Source organism: Strix aluco, chromosome 2 (assembly GCF_031877795.1).
Source record: "Strix aluco isolate bStrAlu1 chromosome 2, bStrAlu1.hap1, whole genome shotgun sequence".
Taxonomy (NCBI): Eukaryota; Metazoa; Chordata; class Aves; order Strigiformes; family Strigidae; genus Strix; species Strix aluco.
Genome location: NC_133932.1, coordinates 65,863,833 through 65,880,991, shown reverse-complemented (window position 1 = coordinate 65,880,991; position 17,159 = coordinate 65,863,833). Strand labels below are relative to the sequence as shown.

The following is a 17,159-nucleotide window of genomic DNA, read 5'->3' as shown; positions in this document are numbered from 1 at the left end:
AACTTTAAATGAATAATTAAATTTGGTAAATAAGAGCTCACTTGATGCTTGTGCGAATGAGCTTTCATGTTCAGGCATTAATTCTCTACTCTTGTATGGGAAAAAAGAATGCTGTTAATTCTGATGCCTGCTTTGCTCTCTTTCTTCATTTTTACTGTGATTTCATGTCTTGGAAGTTCGATCAGGTGTTTGATTTCTAGTTATATGTATGTGATATTATGGAATCAACCATCATTTTGTTATTTGAGAATTAATTTATCCACTCCAGGAGAACTGGTGTTTTGTCACAAAGCTATTGGGTAATTATTCTCGGCAGGAGCTAAGTTATCATAGTGATGTTATTCTTTACATGCTCAATTCATTTATTTTTTCCTTTCTTGTTGATTTTAACAAGCTGGAGCAAATGCGCTAGAAAATAATCTCCAGAAGTGAAGACTTCACCTTTGTTTTTTTCAGTTACATAAAGTCATACTTTTTTCCTACCTGTGTGGGAGCATTCTTTATTTTGCTATGAAATTTTGGTATTAGCCTTTATTATTAAGAATAATTTGTTGAGAATCAAGACACTTATTTTAAAGAATCAATTAAAAGCGAAAATGTTATAGCTCCTATGTTTTGCTGTCAAATTTGAGACTATGCAGAGCCAATGGCAGAGGAAAGAGACTGTGCTAGGCTGTTAAAGGGGAGGGTGAATTCTTCCCGAGGTTGACAAAAATGTAAAAGTGTGATGAGATCCTTGTTTAGCAGTTTCAAACACTTTTAGAAACCTGAGGTATTTCCATCAAAAGGATTGTATTCCCCCAAACCTCTCTAGGTACATAAATTCACTATTCTGGAAACTGAACGTGCTCTAATAGCCTACTTTTATTGGCAGCCTGGCTGGCTACTAGAATAGCATTTAAATTCAAGTGTACATTTCACTATATCACCACTGCATGCTGATCCTGACTACTTAAGATTATATTCAGTCACCAGAAAAAAACAGGCTTTAATATCCCTTCATCAGAAGCATTCACAAAAAGATGAGGCAATTTGTCAAAAGTAGACAATTTCAAATTATTGAGAAATTATTGTCGGCATGTGAAACACGGTACAGATCTTTTCATACTGCAGTTGAAGATAGAAACTCTTAGGGCTTGCCCAAAAATTTGATGTCTCGCATTTCAGGTGCGTAGGATGGCAGTGAATTGCAGATGTGTATTATAGCATAAAAGTTACAGATCAAAGCCATGCAGTCTGGAGAGCCTTGACCCTAGAGCAAATGGTACAGATCAAGGGGATTTGACTAGCCGAGCCCTAGAGCCCCCAGTGCCTGCAGTCCAGTCAACCTCCATTTAGAGATGCCAAGAAACTCCTGGGGCCCCAAACTGCTGAGGCATGCTTCTGAGTGACTCAGCAGCAAAATCTCAGCTCAGCCGAGTGGGAGCTCACTTGATCTCTCTGGGGACTTGCAGTTGGTTTCTTGATGAGCTGTGCATTTGGCTCTCAGCCTCTATGGACCAGAGGCTGAGTCCAGCTCCTGACTCCTCACTGAAAATGACTGCGTGTGTTGCTGTGGGTGCCTGGCATCTCCAAGCAGTCTTTACTGAAGTTGTAACTGCAGCATGTATACAAGGTGGTATTCCTATGTGTGTCTGTGTTACTCAGAAGCAGTTGCATACAGGATACCTTCCCTGCTGTCATCCATAGCAGTGTTCTTTTTTCCTTAATTTAAATATCTTTTTGTTATAGTTTATATTTGTATTTCCCTTCTATTTGTAGGCTTGTTTTATATTTTTATGAATGCAGAACAATTATGTGAGTAAAATATGTGAACATTTGCACCTGAGGAAAAAATGGTCTAATTTATTGCACTATTCATAGATATTGGGGTTGTGATACAAGGTTGACCTTGTAATCTCAAGGACCCAGAACTAAAGTCTGTATTTTCATTCTCCCGTGCTGTCAATATCAACATGTAAAAAGGAAAGACCAGCTGTGCTACTACCTCAGGAATCCAACGGCCCATGAAGCAATATTGGTCTTCCCTCTGTTTTCTCATCTAAACTTGTAGAAGATAATAGACAAGTTTTGGCTGATCAATAAATGAATAGTGAGCAGGAGAGTCATAATAGCTATACAAGGAATTGAACCATTAAAGGGTTGTTGTGAAATAAGTTTACAAGCCTTAGAATTAATGGATTTTCAAAGAAATATTGGATTTATTCTTGTAATTGAAAATTACTTTGAAACTGAATGAACAATTAACAATGCTGTTTGTATTGTTAAAGTAATGTTCAAGCAAGTATTGCAGCTAAGAATTGCCATAAAAATAACACACCATACCTTTTTTCTATTATTACTGTAGGAGTCACAACAGGGATCTACAGGACACAGCAATACAAGTAAGTACCAACTCATTTTCTGGCTGCATTGGGTGGAGGGGATGACAATGACTGAAAAACAAGTGATGGATAGAGTAAGGAACCAGTAGCGGACTGGGATAGCGCAGAGCCTCACCAGTACTCTGCTATGGCCAAATGTGGAGAACTGAATTGAAGAGTGACCGTCAAAATGTCAGCTCTTTTGGTGAACTGGGAAGAACAAAAAGGATTCTTTTAGTTATGGCTATTTCATTATGTAGATGACAAAGACTGAAAGGGCAAAAAAGTGGCTTTTTTCAGAAAGGCAGAAAAGAGCTGACCTAGTTGCACGGCCGGATCCGGACTGCCAGGAAATTCTGCAGGAACGCTTGTTATCATTTATCTTTCATAGGCAATGGTATATTTTGTGGCTATTGCACAGTAATAAGCTACATAAATCCTGCCAAACTAACACCAGATAATGTCTCAAAGACCATATGGCCGTGGGTCTTTTTGGCTAGCAGTGTGGGCAGGGGAGTAATGTATGCTTGTGTGGCTCCTGGTTGGGGATTTTCAGTGGACTCCAATTTACAAATCATGGTGCAGATCAGCAGCACTTTAATTACATTTAGTTATGGTAAAAAACTTAATAGCTGTATTGAAAGGAAAGATGGAATTGTTCTGCGAAACAAAATATTAATCCTCTCCCCTGACACCTCTGTTGTTAATGTTGTCTTGCATATTAAAAATACATGATCCTATCCTGCTCTCAACATAGAATCATCTCAACCAAAAGGACTATTTTGCTATCTTCCTGACCTGTCAGACAGCACAGAGCCCTGTTTGCAAATTACAGGGCTGTGACTGAAGATGAAAAATGCCCTGAGCTGATAAGTAGGGCTTTGAAAGTGGCTGGTCACCCACTGTGTGAGGGAGAAGACATCCAGAGAGACAAGGCTGGGAGATGTAGGCTATTAAAACGGTGTGGCTCTTTGCTAGGGAAAGGTCGGCTTGTGGAAGACAATGTTGTGAAGAAACATGCAGTGGTGTCACTTAATTGCTGGCATCGGTTTGATATTGCTGTGAGTACCAGCACTAAGGAAATAATAAAAGGCAAAAGGGATGAGATTCTGTCAGAAAATAATGAATACAGTAATGAGAGAAGGAAGCACAAAAGGGCCATAATAGAGAGGGCTATGCAAACACACGCAGAGTCACGAGCATGACAAACACACCAGCTGAGCTGAGGGCTTCACAGTGACATCAGAGGCCACAGTGTTTGGCCAGCTTTGGTCATAGTTTCATTTTGAGTATTTCCTTCTTTCAACACTCGAATAAAATGGGTTGTTCTGCAGATCTAATGAAACCTGCTTTCCTGTGGATTAGGAAATCAGTCCTACCTCCTTAAAACTTTACAGCTTACTCCAGTGGTCTCTAACCTCACTTTACTTCCAATTCTCCCATCTGCCCTCCCACACCAGAGTATCCCCCGCTTCTTCTTACCTCCTCATTCATCCTTCTCAGCAAAATCAGCATATTTGCAGCTGGGATGGAGCTGCACTAGGTACTGCATGGTTGATGGCAACCAAACCAAAGAACAGCTGAACGCATGCAGAAACATTTTCTTCATTGGTGGCAAAAGTTAGGGTTGCTGTCAGACACCCAGACACTTTTCCTAGCATTGCAGAAGGAATTTGACTACCTGACACTTGTATCTGTGAGGATTCCTGTTGAGGTGCTGGAATAAGACATCAAAGAAGACATGGTTAGAATGAAATATAGACCTAACCAGTCCTGTACGTCAAACTCAAAAGAAAATCCGGGAAAAAAAAAGATTCAGATGTGTGGTGGGTTGACCCTGGCTGAACGCCAGGTGCCCACCAAAGCTGCTCAATCACTCCGCTCCTCAGGGGGAGAGGGGGAGAGAAAATATAATGAAAAAGCTCATGAGTTGAGGTAAGGACAGGGAGAGATCACTCACCAGTTACTGTCACGGGCAAACCAGACTTGACTTGGGGAAATTAGTTTAATTTATTACCAATCAAATTAGAGTAGGGTAATGAGAATTAAACTCAAATCTTAAAAACACCTTCCCCCACCCCTCCCTTCTTCCTGGGTTCAACTTTACCCCCAATTTCTCTACCTCCTTCCCACCAGGGGGATGGGGAATGGGGTTTGTGGTCAGTTCATCACACATTGTCTCTGCTGCTCCTTCCTCGTCAGGGAGACGACCCCTCACACTCTTCACCTGCTCCAGAGTGGGGTCCCTCCCACGGGAGACAGTCCTCCATGAACTTCTCCAATGTGAGTCCTTCCCACAGGCTGCAGCTCTTCACAAACTGCTCCAGCGTGGGTCCTTTCCATGGGGTGCAGTCCTTCAGGAACAGACTTCTCCAGCGTGGGTCCCCCACAGGGTCACAAGTCCTGCCAGCAAACGTGCTCCAGCATGGGCTCCTCTCTCCATGGGTCCGCAGGTCCTTCCAGGAGCCTGCTCCAGCATGGGCATCCCATGGGGTCACAGCCTCCTTCAGGCATCCACCTGCTCTGGCATCGGGTCCACTGCTCCACTGTGGACCTCCATGGGCTGCAGAGGGACAGCCTGCCCTCTCACCACGGGCTGCAGGGACACAGCCTGCCTCACCAGGGTCTTCACCACGGGCTGCAGGGGAATCTCTGCTCCGGCACCTGGAGCACCTCCTCCCCCTCCTTCTTGGTGTACCTTGGTGTCTGTAGAGTTGCTTCTCTCACATATTCTCACTCCTCTCTCCAGTCTGCAGTTGCTGGGGGGGTTTCTTTCCCCCTTCTTAAACATGTTATTACAGAGGTGCTACCACTGTCACTGATGGGCTGGGCCTTGGCCAGTGATGGTCTGTCTTGGAGCCAGCTGGCATTGGCTCTATCTATAGGGGAAGCTTCTAGCAGCTTCTCACAGAAGCCACCCCTAAAGCCCCCGCTACTACCAAAGCCTTGCCACGCAAACCCAATACAGGATGTGAGGAAATGCTAGCAAATGACTCTATGTGGGAAAGAAATCTAATGGTCTATGTACTGTGTTATCCAAATGCACATCTTCAGAGTCCCAATTAGCTGTTATTTCCAATTGCGCCTTGTCTTCTTTGGAGTGACTCCTAAGCCTGTCATTTGCAATGGTTTTACTCCAGCTGCAAACACTGTCTTTCTCATGGATAACATTTGCATTTCTCTCATCCTTCTCCCATGAGGAAATCAAAGCATTTAAAAACCCATAATAGCTGAAGTTATACTGCTCTGTCACAATAAATTTTATTTATCCCTGTTACCTAGAAAGGGAAACTTGGCCTAGTTAGGTTGAGTGATTCACCAAAATTCCAACTCAGAAGAGAGAACTCCTTCTCTGGCCACCCACTATTCAGCAGGGAAGTCCTACAAAAGTTCATTTCAAATTTATTTTGAAATGGGAGAAATCTGGACCCACCTCCTCTGGTTGTATCTAAAAAGATTAGGAAGATAGTTGTGTGAGATGAGGTAGAAACTAGTAAAGAACTCCCAGCTCTGTGGCTAAGGATCTGAGGACTGATGGTTTCCACTGTGTATTCCTGGAGGTGTGTGTATGCATACACACACCAACACACAGACACACGCACACACACGTCCACACCCCTTTCAGGAGACATACACAGTGCTTAGCACCTGAATAAAGTGTGCTAACAGCAGTCCTGTAATGTGGTGGGTAGCATATTCTTTGTCAATTCCAAAAAGGCTAAGAAAAACAAAGGACAACACAAATTTGCCCATAAGAAGAAGCCAGAGCTAGAGAGGATTTAGCAATTCAGCAAATGCCAGCCTCCCACGATGGTACCTGCATGCATTTGGCAGGTTACATGGAAAATGGAAAACAAATCTTAGTCTGGCCAAGAGTGAGTGTGAAAGAAACAAGTTGTTCTGACAGGTAATTCCCTTTTACGTATGCTTATCCAAAAATCTTATCTGCACTGTATCTGTGACATTCAACTTTGCTTAGTCTATACACATTTTTAAAATTTCTATGATTCAGTCAAGTGAGAACAAAATTGGTAAGAACTGATAAAGCATTAATGACCAGATTTTCTACTCTGATAGGCCAGACTGATGTGTTTCTACCATCTGTACAGGCTTCATCCTCCCCCTCTGCACAGAAGTATGTTAAGTGACGATTAGCATAAAAGCAGCTGCAAATGCTTACTGTAGGGTAATTCATTAATATCCAGTTTGGCTAAATCACAGAGATTCCCTTTTCTCTCTCCTTACAGTACTTATGCTGTTTCCCTTGTTGCTGTGTTAACATACATTGCTGAAAGTAGAACTGATGTGAACTGTGCTGGCAAAGCACTCAGGAATCCATATTCCCTCTCACACTCAAACAAACCAGTGTTCATGGTAATAATTCATCACTTATAAAGAGCCTAAGTTACAAATAGAAAATCTTTGAATATATGCCAACTGTTACTGTTGGTTTCTTGTTCCAAATTATCATAATGCAGATGAGCTCCAGGGCTCCAGGCACCCTGAGGCTGACAAACGTATACTGTAGCAACAGCTTTCTAGACAGCGAGTTCATCATCTGGATATGCTTTCAGAGCTCTCCGCTAAAAGTGAAAAGTCACCTAGAGATTACAGAGTGGATTATTCCATCCTGTGTGGATGTCCCATTCGTGCCTAAATTTTAGGTGCCTGTAGTTGTCCTCCTACCATAAGTGCTTAGCCTCCCTAGAGGTTCACAGAGAGGCATCAGTGTTTTTGAAGTCATCCAGAGCTTCCCCCATCCTGTTCACTAAAGTTTAGGTACCTAAGTTGGGTAGACACAAACCTCTTCAGAAGGGAGGATGAGGTCCAAAAGCACCATGGCAAGGTGTTTGCAATACCCAGAACCTCCTCAACAAGACACCCACTTCCAGAAGGTCGCTCTCTAGAGTATGTCCTTCAGCTTGCATCTGTACAGCAATGGAAGGAAATTGGTAGCAAAACCCTGCCTCTCCTGAAGGCAACAGCAAGTTTTCCAGAGGTGCCACCTACAGCCATTGCTGGCATCCCAATGCTGTATGGAAACTGAGGGTCAGTCAGCAAATGGATGATACGTAATGCTCATGTGCATGGAATAGGTTGGGGGCTGATCCAAAACCCATTCAACTCGAGTCAATGGGCAGAAAATCAGACACCATCAAAACAGCCTGACCAAAATAAGCACTTCCCACATTTTTTTCAGAAGCCACAGGTGGATTTTGGTTTAATGAAGCTCATTAAAAGGTAATGGAGAAAAACATATCCATCAGCAAACCAGTCACACTCAACCTCTGCACCTCCTTGTCTGCTAGGCAACATAAACTCATGTGTAGACAGCTATTAGCAACTAGCGACGCACAAGAGGAGCAGCAGCTGCAAAATCACTAGGTCCAGAATTCAGGTTCAAGGTGATTCAAGTGGAGTGGCATACTCTGTACATCCATGGTAGAGCTATACAAAAATCTTACACTGAAGTGCAGCTCTGTCAGGTTACTCAGAGAGCAATAATTACAGCAAACAACATCAGCCTTACTTTTTGCAGGAGGGAGAAAGGAGGGAGGAGGCCTGACTTAGCAGAAGCAGTACCACCCCATCAGCTGGCAGCCTGCTTCTCCAGTGTCTGTGCTATGTAACTAAGTTGTGTTGGGCAGATATCTGATTTTGGACCCAAGAAGGGGATCATCACAAGCCAACATGCTATGCCAGGACCCATGTGAGTTGTAAGGAAGTGTAGAGAGGCATCCCTTGGGCCTCTGATACTTCTCAAGCGTTTGGGTACCTGACTTCTCCTGGGGTTGAGTGCCTAAATTAAAATATACAACATATCAAAGAGGGCTTCCCCAGCCCCCACTTACAGGAGCTGAAGATCGGATCCTTAACGTGTCAAAATGAATGTGAACCAAAACGTCCATTGGCAGAATTGTGTCCTAATCACTGCCTTACTAGATCCTGCTGGTGCTGTTTTGCTTTGTATGAAATAATTACTGTTCCTGGAGCAGGGTTTTGAAGCATGTGCATGTTGGATGGGGTACACTCTCAATAGCAGAGCTGTAGGGCCCTAGATAAATACTTTCCATTGCTCCAGGGTCTGCTATCCCTGGTAAAGCATGTGTCCTCTAAGCAGCCTCTCGTGTGGAGTTTCCTTGCCTGACATTTCCAGAGTACATGTGGCAGTGACAAGAAAAGGCAAGTCAGGCAGGGTTGACTCCCCGCTTGCAAATGCTCCAGCAGTGCCCCCGCAGCCCTGTGACTGCCTCGGCAGCAGCCTGCACGTGTGGCAAGAGTGGTCAGTGTTAGGAATGAATAAAGCATTGACGTGTCACATCTGAGCAGTTTTCATATTGACCCATTTCTGATGTCATGTTCTTCTTCTCTTTTAAAGGGAAAAGTGATGTAGAGCCAAAGAGTCCAGAGAAAAGCGCAACCCATACATCGTAAGTCACTTTTGTGTTTAAGATCGGAGAAGGCAGCTGTGTTTTTACCAGATTTGTTCGGCAAAATAGAATTTGTTTGTTTTCATTAAGATAAAACTCTTTCACTTGATGCTTTTCTTAAAACAGCTTTTTAGATAATGAGTAAACATTAATTATTCCCAGAACTTTTGCATGCTAGTAAGTCAGAAATCTTTGCAAGTGAAATGGCTCCATATCACGCTGAATAGATATGAGATGATTTTTGTAGGTGTGTGAGGCTGGCCTTTACAACCTGACTTCAGCATTACCTTAATGCTGCCGGAGTTTGTCACACTTGCTAAAAAACATCATGTCACATATGCCTTTGATGTACTGATGTAATTTTAAAAGACTGCAGTCTGCAGCTTCACCTCTGAATTACTTGAAATCCAATTACAGCTATCTCTGGTCTCTCACGATTTTGTTGATGTTTTTGAATTAACAAAAGAAGTCGAGAAATAGATAGGAACAGGCACTTGTAATATATCAGTGTTCACCTTCACTCTAGTGCAACAATAGAAGCTTTTACCATTTTTAACTCCAGTATACAAAGGACTGAATTGTTTTGCCAACATAAACCAGACTATGAAACAGATGAGCTGCAAGTTAAAAAAAATATATAAATAGCATCAGTCTCCCAAACTGAGCTAGATACCTAGGCTGGAGCGTTACGAATTTCTGCAAAACCATTCACCTTTTTAATCCCATTTGAGGGAGGGAAGTTCTTGTAACAGTCAGTCATGTGAATTTTAGAGTGCATCTTGCCCATAATTTATGTTTTCTGACTCCTGTTATTTAAATTCAGAGCATTATATCATGTAAATCTCACAAGGTGTCACCATTTGTTACATGGCCAAAAGTAGTCACAGAAGGAGGTACAATAACAGTGATTTATTGTGGGATGTTTTGATTGCTGCTGCAAATACGCATTAAAAATCTTCTGGAAATGAATCTAGAAAAAGATTTGACATGGTGTAAGAAATGGCTTGTCCTGCAGATTGTGCTGTGGAATGTAATTACAGTATGTGAGCATATTTAGCCCAACTTATTAAATGAATTAAGCATTAGCAGCCTTATGCCTTCTGATAGTATGATTGCTGGGAATGGTTAATAGAATGATTCCAATAATTATAATTTTTAAAAATAATATCGCAATAAAGACTGAAAGAAGAAGGGTTTTAATGCCATCTGGAGGTATTTTGGAGAAATGAACACATTTATTTTTGCTGATATTTAGCAATATGTAAAACATAAGCCATCCTCCAAAGTGTTTTTTCTAGTTAGATGGTATTTTCTTCTTGAGGAATGTTCTTTACTTTCCTTTCTTCTCCTTCATTGGATTAAAACCACGTAAGATCTCTGAACCCACAATAGGGGTATCTGAACCCAGAATATGGGTTTGGAGATATGCCCTAATATGTTTATGGTTTTGGTTTGAGACTACATACTTTATCATATAGTGTGCTGTATTAGATACAGCAGACTTCAGAATCTGGTTAGGTATGAAAAGTTCCTTGCCTAATAAGAGATCTTAGTACAACCTTCTGAAACTGTGCTGTCTACTAGATATATTATATTTATAATGCTTCTCTTCAAACTGTTACTATATGCTAAGTCTACCCCACAGCAGATACTGGTTCCCAGAGCAATTTCTAGAAGTAGAAATGACTGGTTATCACTGATAAATGACTGTATTCAAGAAGCAGAGGCCCCTCTAGTTAGAGAAATTGTTTGTGTGGAAAAGGAGGCAGGAGAGAAAGGAGATGAGAGGAAGGGAACCAGCAAGTGCTGTGCCAAAAGAGGAGGAAGAAAATGAGAGGGATACAGCTAAGAAGGTGGAAAAGGAACTGCAAATGCCAAATTTTCAGAAAGAGGTACAAAACTGAGAGCAGTAGAAGAGAAAACCAGAGGTCAAACACTGGAAATGAGAAAGAAGAGAGCGCGATATGAGCAACAGCTATCAGTAAACTAAAATGTATGTGTTATTGAATAGAGGGCTGGATACCTGAGTGTTACAGTGAGGTAAATTAACTCATGTTGATGTGTAGGTGCACACTGACATCCCAGTTCTCTTTCTGCTACCTTCTGTTGGCCTTCCCCTGGTTTCTTCTCTTTTCTACCTTCTTCTAGGACAGACTTTTACCCCTGGTTCTCAGGCAGTCATGAATACACTTTCTCTGTTCTTTCGGGGGTGTAGCAGCTCGCACCTGCACACAAGGCGCACAACCAGAAGGACCTGCAGTGAACACATACACAGGGATGCGTGAGTGCATGTGCCTAGGTCCATCTACAGTAGTGGACGTACTCTTCCCCTGCGTACATGGAGAAGACCATGACATGGCGCAGGACAAGAGCCCCAGCAGTGCCCAGGCCTGCAGCTGGGAGCCAGCGGGGGTGTGCAAGGGGAGAGGTGTGCAAGGGGGCACAAACGCATCCACGGGTTCCTGTGGGCAAAAAAGCCTGCACCCTCTTGTGAGGTGTCACTTCCCTGAGAGTGTCGAAGGAGTCTGGTTGGTATCTCCTGGCAGGGGTGCTAAAAAGGAGCAACATTGATGTAGGAGAGGTGGCACGTTCAGGCCTGACCAGGAGAAACTGTGGATTTGTTTCACTGTGAGTCAGTGTTTCATTGTGAAAATTGAACAAAAACCAACAAAAAAACCCACAAAGCAAGTCATGTTGGCCTAGATAAAAATAACAGAAAAGACGGGGAGGAGCAAATTAATGTTTCTTTCTTGCAAATGTCTTTTTTATTTTCCTCAGGCATGTTACAAGCCACACACTCAAACCAAGCTTATATGACTCAATGGCAGTTAATTCATCCCTGGTACAGATTTACTACCTCCATCCAAACATTATTTATGCAGCTTCAAAGGACAGGTTGATTACCCTCCTGAATCAGGCAGTGAGGCACTTGTGAACTGAGCATTTACATGAAGTCTCCCCTCAAGACATTCCCCCTGCCTTGTCCACTGGGCTCCAGGTCCTCAAAACCAGATATAACCCTGTGACCTAGAGCCCTGGGGCCAAAGGTGCTACCCATAACCTCCGAGAGTATAGAAACCTAGTGTGCAGGATGTGTGGTGGTCTGTTCAGAGGGTATGGTAAATGCATCATTCTGAATAGCATTATGCATAGGGGTTTTTTTCCTGTATGCGTTAACTCCCTAGATAGACTCGTTATGACATAGCTTTCCACTGATAATAATATTAAACATTAAGAAACTGGTATGCATTAGATAATAGCCATTAATTGATGCAACATCCTAATGAGGCAGATAAATAAGGGCAGTTATTACAATGCTAGAGATAACTGAGATGGATGTAGGAGAATGAGAATGGTGCAAAAGCGGGGAGGAAGTCTGAGCAGAGCTGCATCCTTTTGCACAGTATTCCTTTGGCCTTCACTGCCTCAGCATGCACAATAATCGCCTGAACTGGCACTGAAGAATTGCAATAAAAGGTGCAAACAATACAAAGGTGTTAAGCTGTCTGGAGTCTTCCCCAGTTGATTCATGTTCCTTGTAATTGAATGCTTTTAAAGCCATGAGAATGCCGGATTTGAAGGGGTTTTTTTGTTGTTCTACTCAATATATATAGCTCTCTATGGGTCAGCTGGTTACAGCTTCACTGAGCTTTTCTAAACTTTTAAGACTGTTCAGAAATATCCAGCAATGTTTTGTTGTTTTGTTTTTGTGATAAAAAGTTCAATATTCAAAGGTCAGAAAATTTTCACAGATTTTCCTAAAAACACCTAATTTTTATTAAAATCCTGTCTCCCTCTGTTTTACCAGTTATAGTCTGAGGGGCTGCAATAAGGAGTCGGGGGGGGGATGAAGAAAGAGTGCTCTTTTGCTCTTTGATATATACAGATACATGATCTCAGTCTTTCTTTGGCAAAAACTGAATTCTTTCAGTAATCCTTGAAACGTTGCAATTAAAACTTTTAATTTTATAAAACTTATGTGCAAGGAAAAGTGACTCCAACCAGTGCATGTGTTTCAGAGGACCTTGCGGTGCCATAGAAACTCCTTCCTGAGCCGGGAGTCTGCAATCTTATATCCTCCCACGTGCAAAATATGACAATAATTAAAAAAAAAGACACAAATACACAAAGCACTCAGCAAGACTCTCGCTCTTGGCTTGACTTTCGATGTACTGTCTGTTGTGATGTTCTTCAGTACCTTTGTGTTTGTAAATGATTTCCAGTTCAGACTACCCAAGGTTAATCATGCCTGACTGTGATTCACTGCTATGCATTTACCTCGACATTTCTAGTGCACTTACTTAATGATATCAGGGCTAGCAACTAGATACCTCGGTGCTGTCTCTTTATTATCCCTCCCACAATTGTTTTCATGCTGAGCTGCTCCAGATTTTCCCCTCCCTTTTTACAAGAGAATTAACCAAGATTGAGGGAGGCTTTTATAATTTATGGCAGTTATGCAAGTTTTGTCCTTTGGTAATACTCTCTGAAAATCACAGCAATCTCAGGGTGTGTGTATATTTGCTTGTTTGCTTTTGATAGGCGAAAATAGATGTTGGCTCTGTTCCTTCCCTGCACTGGTCCCCAGCATCACTGGGAGAATAGTTTGCTCAGGGGGACCTTCATTAACAGTACTAAATTCAGCAGCTTCCAAGCTGACCATTTGCAGACATTAGCGCTACAGTCTCTTGCCCATCCAGCAGCTGCTGATCGTCCCCATCACCTTGATTCTCCTTGAGGAAGGAAATAGGAAATGGGTACTCAGAGCAACATCACTGTTGCTCTTGCTTGATGTGACCTACATCTGTATTGGCACAAGTGTCACCTGTTGGTTTCTTACCTTTTCTTCCTCTCTTCTGTCTTGCCTGTTGTATCTTCAGAGTGACTCACAGATAGCTATTCAACTCCTATTCAACTCCTGCTGGTTTCCCCTTCTTCAGATGGGAAGACTGAGGCAGAGGGGTTACAAGGTGCCTCCAGAGAGCAGAGAGAACCAGTCTCAAATACAGGACATCACCTTGAGCAAGTGCTGCCAACGCACCATCCAGCTCTTAGCTCCCAGGCAGGTTAGCCTCTCACATCTGGCTGATGTGTGGTCTTGACCTTAAGTCTCTCAGACAACTACAACCTGATTGAGCACTGGAGTTGGAAAAGGAGCCTTAATCCAACCTCACTTCACCGAAAGGCCTGGTGCAAGCTATTTAAAGTTAGCTTTGGCTTTCCCCCATCTAAAATAATAAGTAGACCGCCATGAAGACTATCTCATTAATATTTGTACAAAGTACTGAAAAATGTAATGTTCTGTAAAAATGGCTAAGGATTACTCACCCAGAACAGTAAAGGAAATGAGCGGTAGTTTAAGTTTTTAAAGACAGACTTGGGTAGTAAGTGGTAAATGTCCTGAGTGCCAGGTGTGGGGAGAAGGGGAGAGCAGGAGCTGCTGCCTGTCCCAGGTGTCTACAGACCTGGTGAGCACGGGCAGCCCCTGCCCCATCACCACTCCCCCATCCTCCCCTCGGAGTTTCAATCTTGGGACAGGGTCACCCAATTTAAATTAGAAGGATTTGGCTTTTGTCTCACTGAACTGGAGGGAGGGATGGCAAATAGGGAAGGATACATGCAAGCTGCAGAGGAAAAAAAAACGTCCAGTTTGTTTGCCAAAAGGACCATGATGGGTCAAGTCAACTGAACCAGAAAATAGCTAACAGATGAGTCTGGAGGACAATGGAGACGGTGAAATCCATGCAACTGTGGAAGCTGGTTCCAGGAAGAGGGCTGACCAAACTTTTATGGGGTATAATCCACTTTTAGCTTTCAGATTAAGATACCAGGGCAACTTCCCAAACAGTCTTCCACAGCTCAAGTTGTCAGCATTTTAGATGGCAAGGACATCTGCAGCAGACACATTGGCCAATGATTTGGTGACACCTCTTTTAGTAACTCCATGGGCTCTATTGAGAGCTGTCATGAGCATATCAACCTGCTCATGAGCCACACAAGAAACACAACTTCCAAGGGGTGGTAGACAACATGAAATGAAATCCTTTAAGTTAGTTTTTGAGATGTATTGTTTCTGAAAATGCCACTGCATCAATGGCTTTTAAGGTACATCTGTGATGTTTCTGAGAGAAGCCTTGCAGTCCATGCTAAAAAAAAAAAAAAAAGAAGGAAAAAAAACTTACTATGATGAATGAAGGCAGTGTTTTTCAGAGCAATGGAGGTCTTGAAAACTGTAGAAGTGAAAGTCTGGTGTTTATCCATGAACCAAGTCACTGGCAGAAGAAGAAGGCTGGCTTCATTGCACTATTCCACCTGTTTACTTGAGCCTCAGCTTGCAGAACTAACCTCTAACACTGACAGACTGTCACTCTGCTCAGCCAGTCTAGAAAGAACACCTAAAATTTTAAAACACACTCAACTCTCAAATTCCCATGAAAAAGTTCTTTTACCTGCCCTCTTCCCTGAAGAATTACCCTTAGCCCATATACAGAGCATTTCTCTGTGTATTAAATATATAGACTATTAAAAAATACAATTCCACCATAACTTCCTGCTCCAAGAAACAAAGTGATTTCACCTATGGGATGTATCAGAACCACTGTGGTATTGTCACAATGCTGATGTGAACTTTACCTGCCAATTCCTAACCTTTTCTGTGAACAGGTTTTTTGGATTTGCAGTGTACAATGCTGCTGATAGTTCACAAAAACTATTGTTAGTTGATACCAACAAATCTATTTTCTTCAAGTGATATAAAGATGTTTTCTTGGAAACCATTTGCTCACACAGGTGTTGACTGAATCTGTCTTTGAGATTTAACAAAGTTAAGGAGGAAATATGAATTGGTATTATTGGTGATTTTTTTTGCCTTGTAAAAATTATAGACACATAGCACTTGAAGATGATACAAGTAAAAAAAATCTTTAAATAACATATACATTTATAAAAAGATCTTAAAAACATGATGTCCATGAAAGCAGATGAGATGGGGCATATCTGTTTGGTTATTAAGAAAACACCTGGAAGCCTATTCTGACCTTAATTGCAGCTGTGGTTTTCCTGGGACAAAATTTAGCTTCTGTTGAGTTTTAGTCAAACAAAAAAAAGCTTTATCTGAGATGTCAACAGGAACAGGGATAGATGAACGCTAAATAAAAGCACTGCTGAGGTCTGGGGAAGTTTTGTGATTGACTTACATGAGGTGAGACAGGGCCTTCGCCGTCCTATTTTTAAATGCTAGCCCTCTCTTTTACCAGATATAGCCAATAGCTTGAGATAACTGCCCTTATCGCTGCAGGGCTCAGTGCAGTTTTATTTATAAAGTCCCCTTGATCCAGCCCTCTTGTTTAGCACCTTCACCTTTACTATCTACCTGTACTCTGTACACTGGACAGAAAAATAATTAGCCATGGGAAGCTGCCCTCATTTTGATGCCACCCTTGGCTCAAAGCTGAAGGGGAAAGTGATTTAATGTAAGAGAAACCCTCACTTCAAAACAGCAGCTTTTGTCCCGTTGGAAAACTTACTATAATGCTGGGCATTATTTCTAATTTTATACCAAGTTAAAAATGCTTCTGTAGCACTGGTGTTCATTTAGCGTCACTTAGAATAAAGCTGACCAATTTAACTGGCTAAAATATCATCATGCTTGAGAAAATGTTTTCCTGTATTGCACCAAAAGCGTATTATTTTTCTCTTAGGCACTGTTTTCCTTGGACTTTGTCATTTGTAAGGGACTAATTGGGAATTTTGAATGTATTACATATTAGCTCTGAATACAGTGGTTAAAAGAGGAGTTGCCAGGAAAATCAGGAGATGTGAATACCTGGGAAGAAGTCCATTTCATCGGCAATGCTGCAAGGAAGGCAGGCACCATCAACCCCTCTCCGTATTTTTCCTCTGAAGAAAATGATAAATGGAAGCTCAGCGTCTCGCACGTCGGAGTGGCAATGTGCATGGTGGTGTTTTTGCTGGGCTAAAATTCCTGGTTGCCAGGGTAACATGTTTTGGAAATCCTCTACCCTAGGCGAAAGCTGCTGCAACTTGAAACCCGCCGGGGCTGATGCTTGGCGGGGACACCACTACTGCTGGTCATGGGGGGCTGCTGTCTTCACTGAGGGATGTTAGGCAGGGAAACAAAATAAAATGGGTCCAAAAGAAGAGAAAGACGATCAGGAGCATTTAATACTTCCAGGCTTTCATAACCTGATTTTTTTTTTCCACACCATCACCATGTCCCGTCAGCCAAAGGGCGGGGGGCTTACCTCGTCCCGGGGCTGAATCGCTGGGTGATGGAAAAACGAGAGTTGTGTGTGCGCCTGGAGGGTGGGGAGAGGAGGAGGGCGAGAGAAGGAGAAAGAGAGAT

The 17,159-nt window shown here is 42.4% G+C and overlaps 1 protein-coding gene across 2 annotated transcripts in view; it reads left to right on the top strand.

Annotated features, from left to right (window-relative positions):
• AFF3 (ALF transcription elongation factor 3) overlaps positions 1-17,159 on the top strand; it is a 336,079-nt gene that overhangs the window by 205,138 nt on the left and 113,782 nt on the right. For both annotated transcript variants that reach the window (XM_074815074.1, XM_074815073.1), the window contains 2 exons: positions 2,348-2,384; positions 8,743-8,794. In XM_074815074.1, the coding sequence (XP_074671175.1) occupies positions 2,348-2,384; positions 8,743-8,794 (89 nt within the window). The remainder of the gene's footprint in view (positions 1-2,347; positions 2,385-8,742; positions 8,795-17,159) is intronic.